This window comes from Lissotriton helveticus, chromosome 10 (assembly GCF_964261635.1).
Source record: "Lissotriton helveticus chromosome 10, aLisHel1.1, whole genome shotgun sequence".
NCBI classification, from domain to species: domain Eukaryota; kingdom Metazoa; phylum Chordata; class Amphibia; order Caudata; family Salamandridae; genus Lissotriton; species Lissotriton helveticus.
The window spans coordinates 862,397,576-862,415,347 of record NC_136071.1 but is presented as its reverse complement, the minus strand read 5'-3'; the positions used below and the strand labels follow the sequence as shown (position 1 = coordinate 862,415,347).

Sequence of the window (17,772 nt, the reverse complement as noted above, 5' to 3'; positions counted from 1 at the left end):
GATGGATAAAGTTAATAAAACTCTCAAAAGATTAGCTCACCTACATCTCTCTCTTCATGGGCGCTGTAATGTTTTTAAAATGTTGGTTCTTCCTAAGTTTCTTTATATGTTTAGAACAATCCCCCTTAAGTTTTCTGTCTCTTGTCTTACCAGATTTCTTTGGAGTTATCGGAGACCGAGAATTCATTTAAAATAATGATTCTACCAAGAGATCGGGGAGGGTGGGGTATCACACATTTTTTGGTGTATTATTGGGGATCCATGCTATAGCATATGGGCCCTCTCTTAGGGGGTCATTAGGATGTCGGGCGGATTGCCTCCGCCAGGCTGGCGGTGGCTACTGCCAGCCTGGCGGAGGCAATCCGCCCGACATCCTTCCCTGCATTCCCCCCCCCGCCATATTACGATGGCGGAGGGGACCGCAGCGGTGGGAAACACCGCCCGCCTGTTTTCCGCCCCGGTCGCCTTGCGGCCGGGCGGAAAAGGGATAACATGGTGGCGGTGTCTATCAGACACCGCCAGCCATATTATACTGGGCATTTTTCAATGCCTTTCGCTGCCACGGAAAGGCAGGCGGACTTCACTCTGGGGGGCCCCTGCGGGCCCCCAGAGTGAAGCACAGTAGGGGGGTGCACACGGGGGTACCTATGGGACCCCCCTGCATTTGCATAATGAAAGCGGCAGGCACCGCATGGTGCCTGCCGCTTTCATTATGCAAATGCTGCAATGCATTTTCAGCATTGTGGCGGGCGGTGCATAGAGCACCGCCCGCCACAATGCTGAAAATACAGAAATGGGGTGCCATTAGGATGTGCCCGCCACAGTGGCGGGCACATCCTAATGGCACCCCCGGGACCCCCGCCCTTAAGGCGGGCGGTCCCGTTTTCCGATAGGGTGGCGGGCGGGCAAAGCCCGCCCGCCATCCTAATGTGGCCCTTAGTTGGGGGAAAGGCGGAAAATCACAGTTTTCAACAGACCATCCATTTATGCTTTGGGGTTAGAGGATGTGGCCAATAGTTGTTTGGTTTGGATATTGGAGCCCAGTTTTTATAAAAAAAACAAGTTTAAGATACACAAAGCTGCATTTCAAGTTTGGAAGCAGATTAGGCGAAAGCTGAATATTCCAAACCTTAATGTTTATACCCATTTTAACACTTCAGGTTTGCTTCCTACTATTTTTCGGGACCAAGTCACATTTAGATGGGGTTTGGAAGATCTTCGCTGTTTAAGCGATCTAATTTTTGTTCTTCTCAAATTTACAGGAGAAGTTCGGCCTAGTAACGCATGATTTTTTTTAAATATCTTCAAGTTCGTAGCTTTCGAGGTCGGCTCGGGTCAGGAGCAGAGTTACAGCTTGTTAGAATTCCCTTGATTGAAAAAGTGAGGAAAAAAACCTCAATAGGGCAGGTTTATCGACCGATATTGGAAATATTTCCGGATGACATTGATATGTGAAATGTTGAATAGGAGAATAAGCTTGGGATTGCCGGTATAAATGTAGAAGAATCTTTAGGTCTGGCGAATCAGATTTTAATGATTGATAGACTAAAGAGTCAGCATTTGATGTCTCTTTTTGATTTATATTGTACCCCAGGTAAGAGATTGATAATTTTTTGGGCATGTTATTTGGGACGCCGATAAAATTACTCTGTGCAGGTTGTGTGATAAGGTGGTAAGAAGGTTAAGGTGCCCGTATTTGCTTATCTTTGTTGAATATTTTTTTTTAAGGATGTCTTGTTTAAGCTAATAATTTACTGTTGGGGTTGGCGAAACAATGTAAGGTAATATTGTAATACGCAGTATTCTGTGGCAGACAACCAGCCCAAAATCGGTAGTGTTTTCTTCATTCTTTTTTCTTACGTTTATTGCTTCTGTTCATTACTGTCTTGATTGTACCATAATCCTGTTTATTCGGTTTGTGCCATGTAAAAACTAAAGATCGAAAACTTAATGAAAATATTTTACAAAAAATAATAAATCATTTTTTGACTAAATGCATGTCATAAAAATATATTCTTCCTGGTCAGGTTGGAACAGGCTTCAGTTTCACTGATGATGATCGAGGATTTGCGAAAGATCAGGTCGACGTTGGAAGGGATTTGTACAGGTTAGTCCAGTCTTCATAATTTGTTTCAGAAAGTATGTATTTATACATATATGTTGATTGGAGAAAAGAAACACTCAAACTCAATGATTATTATTTTGTTTGGTAACAAACTTTTGATTTTTGCATACACCATTGACAAAACGCAATTAACACCTCGGCTCACCCTTACTTAATTTGGTACAGTACAAAGAATAATCGAATCTTAGACATTCCCTGTATCCAGTCCCACCATTTGCTCCATATCTTTTTATGTTTCCTGGGGTAGCCCCGGGCTTCCTAGATAGGCCGTTTTTATTGAGCACACAAATCCACCCCACCTTGCCATTCCAGCTCAGTGGGTGCTCGGAGACCTCCATTTGCAGGCGATATCCCGCTTGGCAACCAGCATTGCAACCTCAACAAAGATACGCTCCATTCTCTGCCCTCCCACGTGCTCCAGCAGCCCCTACAAAGCAATCCTGGGAGGTCCTTCCAAGGGCCGGCACAAGACTGATGAGAGCTCCCTCCCTATCCCATCCCATCCAAGTAGGGCATCACACTCTGGCAGTACCAGACTACATGGAAAAAACCTGCATCTAGCCAAGAGCACTGGAAGCCGTCTGCTTTAAGGAACCTACCAGCTCGGTAAAGCTGTAAAGGGGTTGTGTAAGTAATGTGTAGGTAATTAAGTTGAAGCAGCCAAAGGCACGTGGAGATAGCCAGTTCCCAGGGGGCCCTCCTAGACTTGCACCTCTTGCCCTCTTTAAGCTACCCCACCCAAGCCTCCCACCTATGTCTCAGCCTGGGGAAATGGTCTGGGACGTTGTCAACTAAGGAGTGATACAACTTTGAAATTGCTCTCCTCTGTAGCTTTCCCATCAACAATTTAGCCAGGAGCGGACTGAACTGTGGGACCTGGGGGGTGGGGGGAGAATTGGCCAAAAGTACAAGGATGCAGGTATTTGTGAAACTGGGTACTGGAAAGCTGATACTGCTCTTGCGGGTCCCCAAACCCCAGTAAATAAGTACCCACCCAAACGTCTCCAAGGTAAGTAATGCCTATCCTATCCCACTTCACAAAGCCCTCAAGCCCCGCAGTGTGATGCAACCATGTTCCCTGCCAGAGTGGGATCATCCCAGTAAGCCTTCGATCCCAGCTCACAAAGTGAAGCGCTGCCTGCCAACATAGTGTCAATGATTATTCTTAAGTCTGATCGAAATTTAGCACCCGTTTGGTGATTATCATGCAACATCAAAATTTGCTTGATTGGTTATCAGCAATTTTATTGTTAGCATCCATGTAATTTTAGATGAAGGTATGCAATCTTCTCTTTAATTTGAACACCTTCTGTACACACATTACGGACAGAGATGGAGCTAATATACTAATGTCGTCAACCAATGTCTGCTTGAAAGAAAAAATTAAAATGGTTTAATATGTTTCCACACCAGTATTTCAGATTAAACTTGGCACAAAATCTGTTTGCCATATTGCAAGGAATCTGATTTCATTATATTACATTGATGCACATGGACAAGCTAATATCATAAATATTCTGTACAATGTTTTTTATTTGCCAACAGTCAGAGTAGCCACATCATTTGGGTTTGTGTATTGTGTGCCCTGCAGTCTTCCACAGTGTGTTGAATAGCTGTCGAATTGGTTTGCCCAGAATTGCTTAGCTCTTTGGTTGACCAGCTAGATTAATGAAGGTGACTAGGACATAGCCACATCTTGGCCACACTAGTCCACACATTTGTGACCTGTGCTAGACTATGATGTTGATTCAGTTAAAGATCTGTATGACTTTGTGTGGGTATGGCATCAACCACTTGCCAGAATTTGTATGTTGTGGAAATCAAATTTCATTGTTTTACTACTGGTAAGTTGCCTGGTGTTTAGCTTCAGTAAACTATATAAACTGGTGAAATGTGTGCCCATGATGTCATCGCCTTTAAATATTCTCCAATATTGCAGTTTCTGGAATTACCTGTCTTATTTACTATATCTCTTTGGATATGAACTGCAAATCTAAAATGCATTGCTCCATTCCATACAATTTCGTCTAGCCTCCATTATCAAATGTAACATTAAGAGAACACGTTTTCAATAATCACAGCACATTGGGGAATAAACAAGTTAATGAATTTGCCTTTTCAACCTGCATTTGGCTTAGTTACATGCTTTCAATGTAGTTCGAGGTGATTGGATAAATCTGTTTAGGTCCCAGAGCTTCATCATATATAATGATGCAATATATTCTAGTCTGCATCTTGTCAGTTTGCTGTATAGCAAAACACTCTGTAAACAAGTTGACTGCATATGTGAAAGACATTAAATGTACAAGTATGGGACAATAAGACCTGCAAGGGAACTTATTTTGATCTTTTAACCCAGCTGTGATCTCTCTTGTTTTTCCTTTTAGCTCCGCATGAGTTTTTATTGATTTCAATTTGGTAAATCCACTAAAGAAGATGACTGGTTTGCTACTTCCTTCTCAATGATACCTCAAATAAATGAGCATCAAAAGCAGCCATATTCACAGGTTAAAAAAATAGGAACTTTTCTGATATATGACCAACTCAAAACTGTGCCACAAGTACTGATTGTGTGTAGGCTAGATTTTGTAATTCTAATTGACTTACCACAGTCTGCACTCAATCCATCGAAAGCCACTATCCACACTAACTCAATACTAGTCTTCTCTTCAAAAAACAGTATGGTCACATTTGTGATGCTCTGGCTGATTTACATTGGCTTTGCATTTAGGCCCACTCCAGTCTCAAACTGGGATGTCTCATGCACAAGACTCTACATCACAAATCTTTCTTGTTGAACCTAATTAGAATCTTTGTTGCAAACAAGACCTACATAGCAAGGGTAGACGCTTAATAGTTTAAAGCATCCAGTACCCAGAATCAGTTATTCTCTAGAATGGCCATCACATTTTGGGGGACCTGTCTCCCAAAGAATTTGAGAGTGAACTTGAAAATGATTTATTTCTGTTTTAAATGAAAGACTCACCTGTTGGGAAACATCTCCCCAATGTGTAGCCCACTAAACCTTTACCTCTTTGTTTGTGCTACTGTTTTTTTTATTGAATTGAAGATTCCTCTAATATTTCTTGTAGCAGTTGGATCAGTTGTAGAACCATTTCTCTTTAATTCTCAAACTGTAGCTAGCTAGAAACTGAAATTATAGAAAATATTGACCACCATTTACAAAGATGCGAAAAACGGTAGTAAAAAATATCTTCTTCTCACTTTGGCATTTCAGGCAGCTAGGAAAAGGCCAATCTTAGTGTTTTGAAAGTGGGTTATTCGTAGTGGCAAATGTATATCTGCCACTGGCAAAAAGGCCACTAACACAATATAGGGCTCAGTACAGGTCTTAGAAAATTATTTTCATACTCAACCCTTTGTAGCTTAGCTGTGAGCAGGCAGGCTTAACTTCAAAAACAGGTATGTAAAGCATTCAAAAACACCACTTCAGTAAATAATTAAGACGCAACACACAATAAAAATCCAACACCAATTTATAATAATAGGAAACATTTGTATCTTTAAAATTGCACCAAAACAAAAATATTCCACTGTAGGGAACTGGAGATATGATTTTTTTAAAGATTTAGCACTATATAGCACATAGAAACGTATAGCGCCTATTGGGACACATGGTCATGCTAGATCGGGACAAAGTCAAAGTTTCAGGCCAACTGCGGTAGAGCCTTGCACAGCTACCTCTTGTGGTAGGTCTCGTCAAAGTTTTTACCTTCTGACTTTTCTGGAGCTTTTATTTCCGGGGTTTCTCGAAGCTCTCACCCAGTCCGGATTCGGTGACAGCTCGCCGGATTGACTTGCAACGAGCTCTCTGTCAAACTTACGGAAGACAGACCTCTGGAGCTTACCAGTCAGATGAACCATGGATCCAGGCCAGCTTGCGGTTGAAGGTGAGAGGCTTGGCTCATGCGGTTGGTCCTAGTCACTTTTCTATGTTCGGATTCAGCAAGCTCAATCTTAGTTTCAGAACAAGATGGAGCCAATAAACATGGCGCCATGAATGCTAACTTAACACGGAATAAAGTTTAAGCATAGCAAAGGGAGCATTTTGATTCTGTGCATTACAGAAATAACATTTCAAATCTAACAAACCCTCCTTTTAGCATGCATGCTAAGCTTTATTGGTGCCATCAGGTAAGGGTCTTTACAATGCTTAAATGGAGAGAAAGGAAACATTCACCCATAGACTACCAATACTAGCATATTAACTGTCCATTAGAGCTATTACTGTAGAATGTTAACACATATAATCAATACTCGTGTATTCTTTCATCAATATTTAACAAGTCCTGAATACCCTGCATCATCATAGTTTTTGCATTAGAATTACGCCTCGGGCCCTGGGTTGTGTCTTGAACATTGATACACAGCAGGCACAACAGGCAGGGAGGCAGTGCATTCACAGATAGCAGGTCACAATGGTACCTGCTATGGCAACCAGGAAAGTGAGAATCTTCCAACCCCAAGTAGTGAACAGGCCCCAAAACCATCCCGTGAATTATCTTGTACGATTCTCCTGGTGTATCTCCAAGACTACATAATGTAATTTCTTTATGCCAGCGGGGCGTGGTCAGAGATGTGCACACAACAGCTACTACTGAAAACGCGACAGACCCCACCCCTGTCAGCTAGGATAACGTCTAAAACCATATGATTTTGGAGGGCATCAAGCCTCGTAGCCTGGACCTCAAGTGTAATATTTGTCAATATTACTGCAGTCATATTAGGCTCCTTCCACCACTCTCGTGAGCCGCCTAATATTAAGATTATTAGCTATAGGGCCCCAAAAGGGTATGATTCCTTTTAATTTTTCTGTGAGCTGCTGTAAGGTGGTGTCTATCTGATCTATGTCATCAGTGCTAACCATTCTCTTAAACTGGGATACATGGGCATCTCTACGATGTAGACAATGGTCCTTATGGTAATTAGGAGGGACTATGTTCACAGGTGGCAGGAGGTAAGAAAGGTAACATCTTCCCAAACATCCTTCAGGAAGCCTAACATAACCGTGAGCTCCACAAACAAAATAAACATTAGGTGGCAGGATCATGGGTGGACTTTTAGTTACTCTCAAATTATAAATAGTGTTGCATCTGCTCTCCCCAAGTCTACTTCTCCAAGCCCCTGGATGCAAAAAGGGGCCATGACATCTCCCACTGACAAAGGTATCGGCTTATCTTCAATAACGTTGCGGGTCTGAAAGGACTGGTAGTATTCAGAGGAGTTGAACTTTAGGAAATTGTCCCTCTCCACCTGAGACCAATTCCTTTTTCTTACCCCCTTGGACACATGCATGCAGGAGCTCAAGAATAACCTGCAAAACCTGCGCGATGATATGATTAGTTTACCTAGTCTTACGCTTCCGGAAGGCTATCTGATTAGGTTTGTAAATAGGGATGCTAGGGGCGGCGGTATAGCAGTCATTTATAAAGAACAATATGCCTGTTCCTTCATCAAGGAAGATATTTGGGGTTGTGAAGGTGCCCGCTTTAAGATTGTCATCAGCCCGCGTTTTTCGCTGTCAGGACTTTACATTTACCGACCCCCAGGACATGCGTCTAAGTTTATTGATTCCTTACTTGAGGTGGCCAGCTCCTTGGTGGTGGGATCGGCTAATTTTACGATTCTAGGAGATTTAAATCTCCATTTTGATCAGATTCACGACCCAACCATTAAAAATCTCCTGGCGGATTTAGCAGCCTTACAATTAGACTCCCTAATTCAGGTCACTACACACTCGGCAGGGCATATACTGGATCCATTGTTTTCTAACATCCCGGAGGTTAAAACGGATGTGCCCAAACCCTTGGGATGGACGGATCACTACCTGGTTAAAGCCACCGTCGAGGTTTTGGAGCCATTTAAAAGGGATGGGCTGAATCGGGTCTTTAAGAGGCCATGGCAGAAACTTAAATCAAAGGACCTCCATACCTCCTTACGGATGTTTCCCTGTGATGACAATGCGGACCCCGATACAGCATATACCACCTTCCATGACTGGATCGTGAGGGGACTTGATGCCCTCATCCCGGCTAAATGGACTAAGGGGCGCAGATCCCCCTCTAACCCCTGGTATAATGACGCCCTGAGATCCATGAGGAAAGATTGTAAGAGGGCTGAGCGAACATGGAGAAGGGACTATAAAGATGGGGATAAAATGATATACCTAGCTAAATTAAAACTCTATCATAAAGCAATGTGCTCCACGCGTGCTACATTTTATGTGGAAGAAATCAAAGCTGGTTCTAACCCCACTAAATGTATTTTTAAACTGGTACAGGAACTTCAGAGTAATAGAACCCCTGCTTCTAGCATTACTTCCGCACAGCAGTGCGAGGACCTTGCCATTTTCTTTGTAGAAAAGGTGCAAAAAATATATAGGTCATTCCTGCAGCACTCTTTGGATTTACACGCCTCCACTAATACCAATGCTGGTGGTGCTGCCCTGACTTTCATACCAGAAATCACGAATGATGAGTTGGTTAAACTCTGTAGGAAAGTTAAATCTGGTTCTCCGGCAGATCCTATGAGGCTGGCACAATTCATGGAGTCGCTGATGCTTTTCCAGCAGCCTTTGAGTTTTATACTTAACCTGTCCTTTTCTATGGCCAGTGTTCCCACTGCCTGGAAACAGGCATGGGTCTCCCCTATCATTAAAAAGCCCACCCTGGATCCTTCTAAACCAGAAAGCTTTAGACCGATTTCCCTTCTCCCATGGGTGGCCAAGCTTGCTGAGGCCCACATTAACATTGTGCTGTCTCAATTCATGCACTATAACGGCATTCTGGACCCATCTCAAAATGGTTTCAGGCCGGGTCACAGCACCGAGTCTGCCCTACTGGCCACGACCGAACATCTCCGGACGATGCTCGATGCCGGTCAGAGTGCTGCGCTGATTTTACTAGATCTCAGCGCGGCCTTTGACACGGTATCGCATGACATTCTGTTATATCGTCTAGAGACAGTCGGTATTACTGGTCTCGCCCTGGAATGGTTTCGTTCATTTTTAAAGGACAGATCCTTCAGGGTGTCGGCACCTCCGTATCTTTCTCAGTCCCATCACATCGGTCAGGGAGTCCCTCAGGGCTCTGCACTCAGCCCGTCCCTTTTTAATCTCTATGTGCAGCCGCTTGCGGCAGTAGCAAAAGAGTGGGACCTTTCGCTGGTATCATATGCAGATGATACTCAGCTGGTCATCACTCTTACTGAAGGGCCATCTGCATCGGCCACGAGATTTAGGGCCGGGATGGCTGCAGTAGCCCAATGGATGACTGACAATTGCCTGCAGCTTAATGCAGACAAAACGGAGGTGCCGCTTGTGGGGAAGAACACCACCCACTGGATTCAACATTGGTGGCCATCCTCTTTGGGCGCCTTGCCAGCACCCAAGTCATTAGTCAAAAGCTTGGGGATCTGGATGGACTCCTCGCTCAGCTTCCAGACCCACACCAAGAGAGTGGCAGCCACCTGCGTGGGTCTGCTGAGGGGCCTTAATCCAATACTGAAGTTCTTTGACTCGAAAGTACGGCAGCTTATTGTCCAAGCTACCATTCTCTCACGTCTGGACTACGCCAGTGTGCTGTTCTTGGGTGCAAACAAAGCCGAGATAGCACGTCTGCAGAGAGTTCAGAACTCGGCAGCAAAGACCTTGGTAGGTCTTCCCCGTAGATGCTCTGCCAGAGCCACGGTCAGAAAGCTGCACTGGCTTTCTATTGACTCCCGAATCCAGTTCAAAGCTCTCTGTTTGGCGTTTAAGATTCTTAAATCCAGGTCCCCAGATCTCCTGTGTCCGCTTCTGACTCCATATGTGCCCCAGCGGAGTTTTCGCTCACTGGGGCAACATCAAGTGACTGTACCTCGTACCAAACTATGCCGTATTGGTGGTCGCTCCTTCCGGCTACTGGGAGCCAAGCTTTGGAACTCCTTGCTGCTGGGCATCCGTGGTATGGAGAACTTGTCTACCTTCCGGAAAGCCGTCAAAACCTTTCTGTTTCCTCCCCCGTAGGGTTGCTTGTCCTAGCTTGGCCTGCCTCATCGGTACTACATTTGATCTACCAGCGCCGGGACGCCTCTTTGCTGGGGCTGCTGTCGCGCTTACACAAACCTTTAACATAACATAACATAAAACGGCTCTCGGCCAGGGTATGGGAACTAGTACTTTTACGTTCCAATGTATCAATCTTGTGAAGGGGATGGACCATGCTTAGCAAAGCAACCATCCCTCACAAGTACTGACATATGACAAAGGCATGGATAACAAATTCTCACTTCTATGAGTTACAGAGGGCAACAATCCACATACCCAACACTTTGTTATATTATAAGCAGTGTGCGTCTGATGCAAGGTCTGAAGAGAAACATTATCTTCAAAGGACTTCCTGTGCTCCTCCTGTGGGGCTCCAGAGTAACAAAGATATGTTCAGGGAGAACAGGCGTAATACCAATCAAAGTATGCACTGGATATTTCACCTCAAGAAAATAAGTTACCCCAAGCACCAATAATAAAGAAATCTGAATAATTGCTACAAACACAACTTTGCTTTTCACAGACCAGGAGGACTAACAGGCCCATTTTGCCCAGGACACGGAGCTGCGAAAGGCTTCTTTTCCTCCTGAATGGGGCGACCAAAAGGATACATTTTTGTAAGACAGCGGAAAAGATGTACACTTGGAGCCAAGCTGGAATAAAAGCAAGAATATTGTTCATTAGACGTAGGTGCTTTTGAGCACCGGCAGTAAAGCTGTTCGTCTAGCTCAGATCCAGATCCTGCATTGCTGGGCAAAGCACCTTCTCCTCGGAAACACAGTTCACTTGCCCTGTTCGGTAACTGTCCGAATAACACACCAATCCACCTGTCCCTGAGCTATCGTTGGTACCACAGGCAGGATGCATGCACCCTATCCTTCAGAAATGTAATTCATCCCTACTAATCTGACTGTCCTGTTGGTGCACTGTTCCTCTTACAGGGCGCAAATTGTACCTCAACACTCCAGGAACAGCGGGGTCATTTAACAAGGAGTTGGGCTCAAGGGTGGACCAAGGCACAAAGAGTTGGACTCAAGCAAATTTGTGGATTGGGGCTCAACTGGACGTGACTCTGTTGTACAGTGCTTAGCTCTGCTCTTGGGCCAGCACTCTAGATCACTGTGAGTGTTCCTAGTTCTGAAGCTCTCCTTCGCCCTGTTGGCAGTTGGAGCTCTGGTCAGATGAGGGATGGACCTACCTGTATCTGTGCTGCAATAAAGCTGTTTCTTCAAGTACCTGCTCATGAGATCTTCATTTCTGTTTACAACATTTGGCGACTTGGACTAACGATGCTTCTGGCCACAGCTTCCTCGTTGGTTTCTGCAGCCCAAGAAGATAATACAGTACGGTAGCGTTTCTACTCCCTCGCAAACCCCGTGTGATGTACAGCGTGAGACAACCATTCCGTGGTAAAAGTGATTGCAGTCTCTTAAAGATTTCCAGAGGATTTCGCCTCCCGATCCCTGCGTCGTCAGGGTGAGTGACGTCATCTCTTTCAACGTCTCTCCATAGAAGGGGAGCGCGAATCTAACATCATCTGGTGAGTCGCGTAGCAACCACGTTGTACGCGAACTGCATCACTGAAGCGCATTCCTCTTCGTGCGCGCCTGTCTACGCTGTGGCTCGAACGTCCGACGTGTGACGGAGCTCACGCACGACGTGGTCGGCCATTTTGGATTATTCTCTTCACTGTGTCTCGGTGGTTACCTAGGAGACGCGATTCACCGAGAACTTCGCCGTAGTTCACAGAAACGGTGTGGAGAGTCAGCGGATCTTCATTATCCTGTTGGGAGTAAGCGCTTATTTCTAAAATCTTATAATAATAAGCGGACAGTTTTCCTTCTGATTTCAGGTTTTTTTTTACGTTGCCCTTACTTTGTTGTGTCAGAAGTACTCTTCATATCATAACCTTCATCTTAGATTCGTGACTGTGTTAGACCGACCTCATGGCTCAAGCAGTTAATGTTGCCCTTCCACCACAATTCTTAAGTGAGCCAGGAAATCCGTCCATAACGTGGGAAGACTGGATAGTCATGTTTTATAATTACATTGAGGCTCTAGATGGAGAAGACTTTTCACCTAAACGAAAGAAAGCTCTGTTAATGACTACATTAGGCAAGGAAGGACAGCGTCTGTTCAAATATTTACCGCAAGTATTACCTTCTGGGTCACAAGTTGATATGGACGAATTTAAAGAGGCGGTAGCAAGACTGGAAACCAGATTTGGTAAAGAGGAAAACCTTGTACTACAGAGATATAAATTCTATAAAAACAAACAGTTGGCAGATGAGAGCATTGACGAATTCGTTGCAAGATTACGTGAACTATCTGTAAAGTGTAATTTTGGTCAGATGGCGGATGAACTGATTAGAGACCAACTAATAGTTCAAGCCAACTACAGGAAAGTCCAAGAACGACTATGGGCAGCGAAGAATCCAACTTTGAAAGTTGCTATAGAGTTAGCTAAAGTTGTAGAAGAAAGCGAGAAATGTATGAGAGAGTTACAGAAGAGTGGTTTAGAAACAAAGGTTGCAGAAGTTTCTAATAAGTCTGTGGGTAGTGACAATAGTGATGATGAATCAATGGCTATTGCCATCGTTAGGAAAAAGGGATATATTCTTCAAAAAAAGAATGTGCAGCAGTCATTAAGCAATAAGAATAGTCAAAAAATGTGTTCAAAGTGTGGGAGTTTTTCACATACCTCAGATGGAAAATTCTGTTTTGCAAATAACAAGGAATGTCTACGTTGTGGAAAGATGGGGCACTTTGCAAAAATGTGTAAAAATAGAAATAACTCAAGAGTGACTGTGGTCAATGAGTGTGGTGACTTGAGACGTGATATCAACAAAATATTAGTTCTGTCTGATACAGTATGCTCTTGCAGGGATCGAAGGGGTAATGCTTTTAAAGCTGAATTTAAGATTGATGAAAAGATTCTCTCTCATGGTTGACACAGGTTCCAAGTGGACCATCATTCCACTTTCCTTGATGAAGAGTGTGTGGGGTGAAAGAGTCTTGAAGGAATGTGACATTTTTCCGTCTGGATATCAAGGCGAGAAAATTGACATGTTGGGCTACTTCGAGGCAAAGATTGAGTTTAAAAGTAGATCAGCACCTGGTAAAGTGTACATTTCAACTGATGGACCAGCTATATTAGGTCGTCACCATCAGTATGATCTGCACATTGTAGTCGATCCTAGGTCTGATAATCCAGTCTCTGTTGTTGATAATTCATCTGTTGATGAGATACTCAATAAATTCAATAATGTCTTCAGAGATCAATTGGGGGAACTCATAGGCTATTCCCATCGCATAATTCTCAAGGAGGGTAGTTGTCCTGTCCAGCATAAGGTGAGGAGGGTCCCTTTTGCATTGCGAAATGAAGTTAAGGCTACTTTGGAGGAAATGCTTCAAGGTGGCATCATCGAACCTATTGAGGCGTCCCCGTGGGTTTCACCAGTAGTGATTTCACAGAAACCTGACAATAAAATTAGGTTCTGTGTGGACCTGCGGTCATTGAATAAGTGTGTGGTTGCCGATGTGTTCCCATTACCAAACATTGGTGAGTTGGTCTCGACACTCAAGGGGGCCAAGTTTTTTAGTAAGTTGGACCTAAAGCATGCATACCATCAAATTTGCTTAGATGACAAGTCCAAACATTTGACTGCATTTATCACCAGCGAAGGGACCTTCCAATTCACGAGGTTGCCCTTCGGACTTGTCTCCGCCGCTAGTGTATTTCAGAGACTAGTTACTGAGGTTTTTAAGGGTCTTGATAAGGTATTATATTTTCAAGATGATATCTTGATCTATGGAGATTCTCTGGAAGAGCACAATGGGATTTTGCAGAATGTGTTGCAAAGAGTGGATGATGCTGGCCTAACGTTGAGAAGGGAGAAATGTGCGTTTCTGTTAAAGGAAATAGAATACTTAGGTTTTTGTCTGTCTGAGGAAGGCATTAAACCCAAAAAGAACTTATTAGAGGCCATTGAACTAGCTCCCTCCCCCGTTGACAAAGATCAACTTCGGTCCTTCATGGGTTTGATCGAGTTTTACTCGAAATTTGTGAGGGATTTCTCTTCAAAGACTGCTTCTTTGAGATACTTGTTGAAAAAGGGTGTAAAATGTAATTGGACTGTTGAGCATGAGTCTTGCTTCAATATGATCAAAGGGGAACTTAAATCTGCTAATGTTCTTACCCCTTTTGATACTGCTCGGTCCTCTATCTTGATGGTCGACGCCAGTGCTATAGGTCTTGGGGCGGTTCTCCTGCAAAAGCATGGAGGGGTAGAGAGGACTATCGCGTTTGCCTCCAGGCCTTTGTCTACCTCAGAGTCAAATTACTCAGTCATAGAGCGTGAAGCGCTTGCTGCTGTGTGGGGCACGAGTTACTTTAGAACCTACTTGTGGGGGTACAAGTTTATTCTCCGTACAGACCATAAACCTCTCTTAAATGTTTTAGCTCCAGGTGGCGCTGGAAAAGGGTCTCCAAGGTTGGCGAGATTGGCCTCTCGTCTACAGGACTACCAATGCGAAATTGAGTTCGTTCATGGCTGGAAAAACATCCAAGCAGATTGTTTGTCAAGGCTTCCCGTGAGATCCAATAGTTGTGACAACCCTTCTAAGGAGATTTTGGATGACCTTGCAGTAGCTATAGCAGAGGATGTTTTGTTTGTGGGAGGTGGTTCTTTTTCCCATGATGAGTGGTCAAAAGGTATGGAGGAAGATCACAGTCTTAAGGCGGTAAAAAATCTTGTCTCGAAAGGAACAAGAAGGGAGAGCACTGTTGACCCTCAGGTTAGACCGTTTTTGAACGTCTTGGATGAGCTTTCTTTGGAAGGGAAGGATGTTCTGATGCGGGGTGATCGCTTTGTTCCTCCGGGTTCATTAAGAAGTAGGATTCTTGACTTGGCCCATGAGGGCCATTTGGGTCAAAGTCTCACCCAACGTCGTGTTAAAGAAAACTTTTGGTGGCCTTCTGTTGACAGTGATGCAGTGGATTGTGTGTTGAGGTGTAGTTTTTGCAAGGAAGGGGAGAAGCGTCTGAAAATTCTGGGATCTCAGTCACCGCAGAAAATTAGCTTTGAAAATGTACCTTGGCACAGTGTCTGCTTAGATTTTATAGGCCCTATGAGTGAGTTACCTTTAAGTCAACGTTATGCCATTGTTATAATTGATTGCTACTCGAAATGGCTTTGTGTACAGTTTGTTAAGAAGATAAACACTGACACCACCATTAACTTTTTGAAGGGTGTTTTCTTGAATGAGGGATATCCTTCTGTCCTTATCTCGGATAATGGTACTCAATTGACATCTGCAAAAATGGCTTCGTTTGTACGTGAATGTGGCATCAGACATCAGAAGACGAGTCTTTACAATCCGCAAGGAAATGGTCTTTGCGAAAGGGTGAATCGTCTTGTAAAGGGGGTGATCCAAATGTTTGTGGAAGGTGGGTGTTTTTCGCATGAACGTGTGCAAGAACTTGTTTGGGCTTATCGGTCAACGCCTCATAAGATTGGTGAAAAATCCCCTTTTGAACTGATGCGTGGGCGTGCACTTGTGACTAGATTGACTCCTGCTTGGTTAAGGTGCTTGGATGATGAGGTGCTCCCATCTCAAAGCAGTGTTCCCTTACCTATCTCTGTGGGTGATCTTGTTAAAGTAAAGCCAGGTAGGTGCACTAAGGGTCTTAGCAAGTTTAGAGGTCCCTATAGAGTTAAGAAAGTCTTTCCACATTTTGTTGTCCTGGCCAATGGGGAAAGTTGGAATTATAGGAGGGTAGCACTATACCAAAAGAAGAAAGATTCCTCTTCTGATGGTTTAATTGCTAGTGGTTTAGGGGGGTGCAATGGCTACTTGTTGACTTCTGGTGGTAGTCCTTCTCCCACCCCTCTGCCAACTGTACGGGGGGAGGTAGGTAGTGGGGATGCTTCTACCTCTTTGTGTGTGCATGGTAGTTCTTTGGTTGATTCTGCTCCCACTACTTCTGTTCCCACCATTTCTTCTTCTTCCTCATTAGAGGCCAGGTTGAGGAGTCCTCGTTCTCGTCGTCCACCCATCTATCTGAATGACTATGTACATTGATCTTTTCTGTTCTTCCTTTTACTTTTGTTTTCTGTTCTTGCAAGGGTGGAAGATATGTTGTACAGTGCTTAGCTCTGCTCTTGGGCCAGCACTCTAGATCACTGTGAGTGTTCCTAGTTCTGGAGCTCTCCTTCGCCCTGTTGGCAGTTGGAGCTCTGGTCAGATGAGGGATGGACCTACCTGTATCTGTGCTGCAATAAAGCTGTTTCTTCAAGTACCTGCTCATGAGATCTTCATTTCTGTTTACAACAGACTCAATCACAGGTGGACCAATAGACGCGGCTTCTGGATGGCCTTAATTTCAGGTGGCACCGCCTCAGTCAGCACTGCATGACCCTTCTCAGTCGGTGCCCACATGAGCTGGGCGTCCAAGAAGGGAATGAACAGTGGCACCTGCTCCGTCTCCCAGTCCCCAATCCCATCGCGACCCATTGGTCGTAGGGCAGCGGAAGGAGCACCCTCTTGCAATGGGTGCTGTGTATCCAGTTCTTCCAACCGCCGACTTTCACCTCTGTCCTAGTGGCCAAAACGACCTGGAGGGTGCCCATCCAGCGTGGCTACAAGCTCTCCTCCATTGGAAATTACGGACTAAAATCCAATATCACGGGCCGGGACCCTCTGGCTGTTGCTGTAACGTCTCAGCGATCTGTTGGTGAATAGAACGCAAATATTTAGTCAATTTGTAAAGGTAATCTATAAGCAGGGGGTATTCTATGTCTGAGAACCTAAGTGGTCGCTGGACGCCCCAAACATTTGCCGGGCGTCCAAACACAATATCATACTGGGACAATTCTGTCCTAGAGTGAGATGTGACTCTCGTAGACATTAGTGCTAGGGGTAAAGCATCGGGCCACTGCAATCTTGTGCTCTTTGATCTTGGCCATTTTCAACTTGAGAGTACCATTGTACATCTCATCAAGGCCTTCTGATTGGGGGTGGTTCACTGCATGGAACTGTTGCCTAATGTACAACCCGTCGCACACCAACCGGATGACCTTGGCGTTGAAGTGGCTGCCATTGTCACTCCAAATCAAACTGGGCAAACCAAAACGCAGGAAGAAGTCTTTCAAGAGCACCTTCGCCATCGCCATGGTGGTGGTCGCTTTAGTAGGGAAGCCTCAATCCATTTACTGAATGCACAGACAACCACCAACACATATTTCAAGTTTTGGACTTGTTCCATTTCGATGTAATCCATCTGGAGAACCTTGCAAGGGAAGGAAGGCGGTGCAAAACTGCCAAAAGGAGTGGGAGTACCCTTCCCAGGATATTGTGCATCAAGCAGACCATGCAGTACTTTACCAGGTGAGCTGCAACTTTGGGGATATTGTCATTCTGCTAGACAGAATCTAGCAGCTTGCAAATCCCCTTCACACTAATGTGTGCTGGCCCTTGCGCCATGGTAACCACAGGGTGGACATATGCATCCATCTCTGCTCCATCTCTGCTTTCCGGATTTGTCTGTCCAACACCCATCCTCATCCAAATTAGCTGTGCTCTCCTGCCATATTGCTAA

At 44.5% G+C, this 17,772-nt stretch overlaps 1 protein-coding gene across 4 annotated transcripts in view; it reads left to right on the top strand.

The window, feature by feature from the left end:
* Positions 1 to 17,772, top strand: part of CPVL (carboxypeptidase vitellogenic like) — a 799,647-nt gene that overhangs the window by 231,406 nt on the left and 550,469 nt on the right. For all 4 annotated transcript variants that reach the window (XM_078663502.1, XM_078663501.1, XM_078663503.1 and 1 more), the window contains exon 6: positions 2,028 to 2,107. In XM_078663502.1, the coding sequence (XP_078519628.1) occupies positions 2,028 to 2,107 (80 nt within the window). The remainder of the gene's footprint in view (positions 1 to 2,027; positions 2,108 to 17,772) is intronic.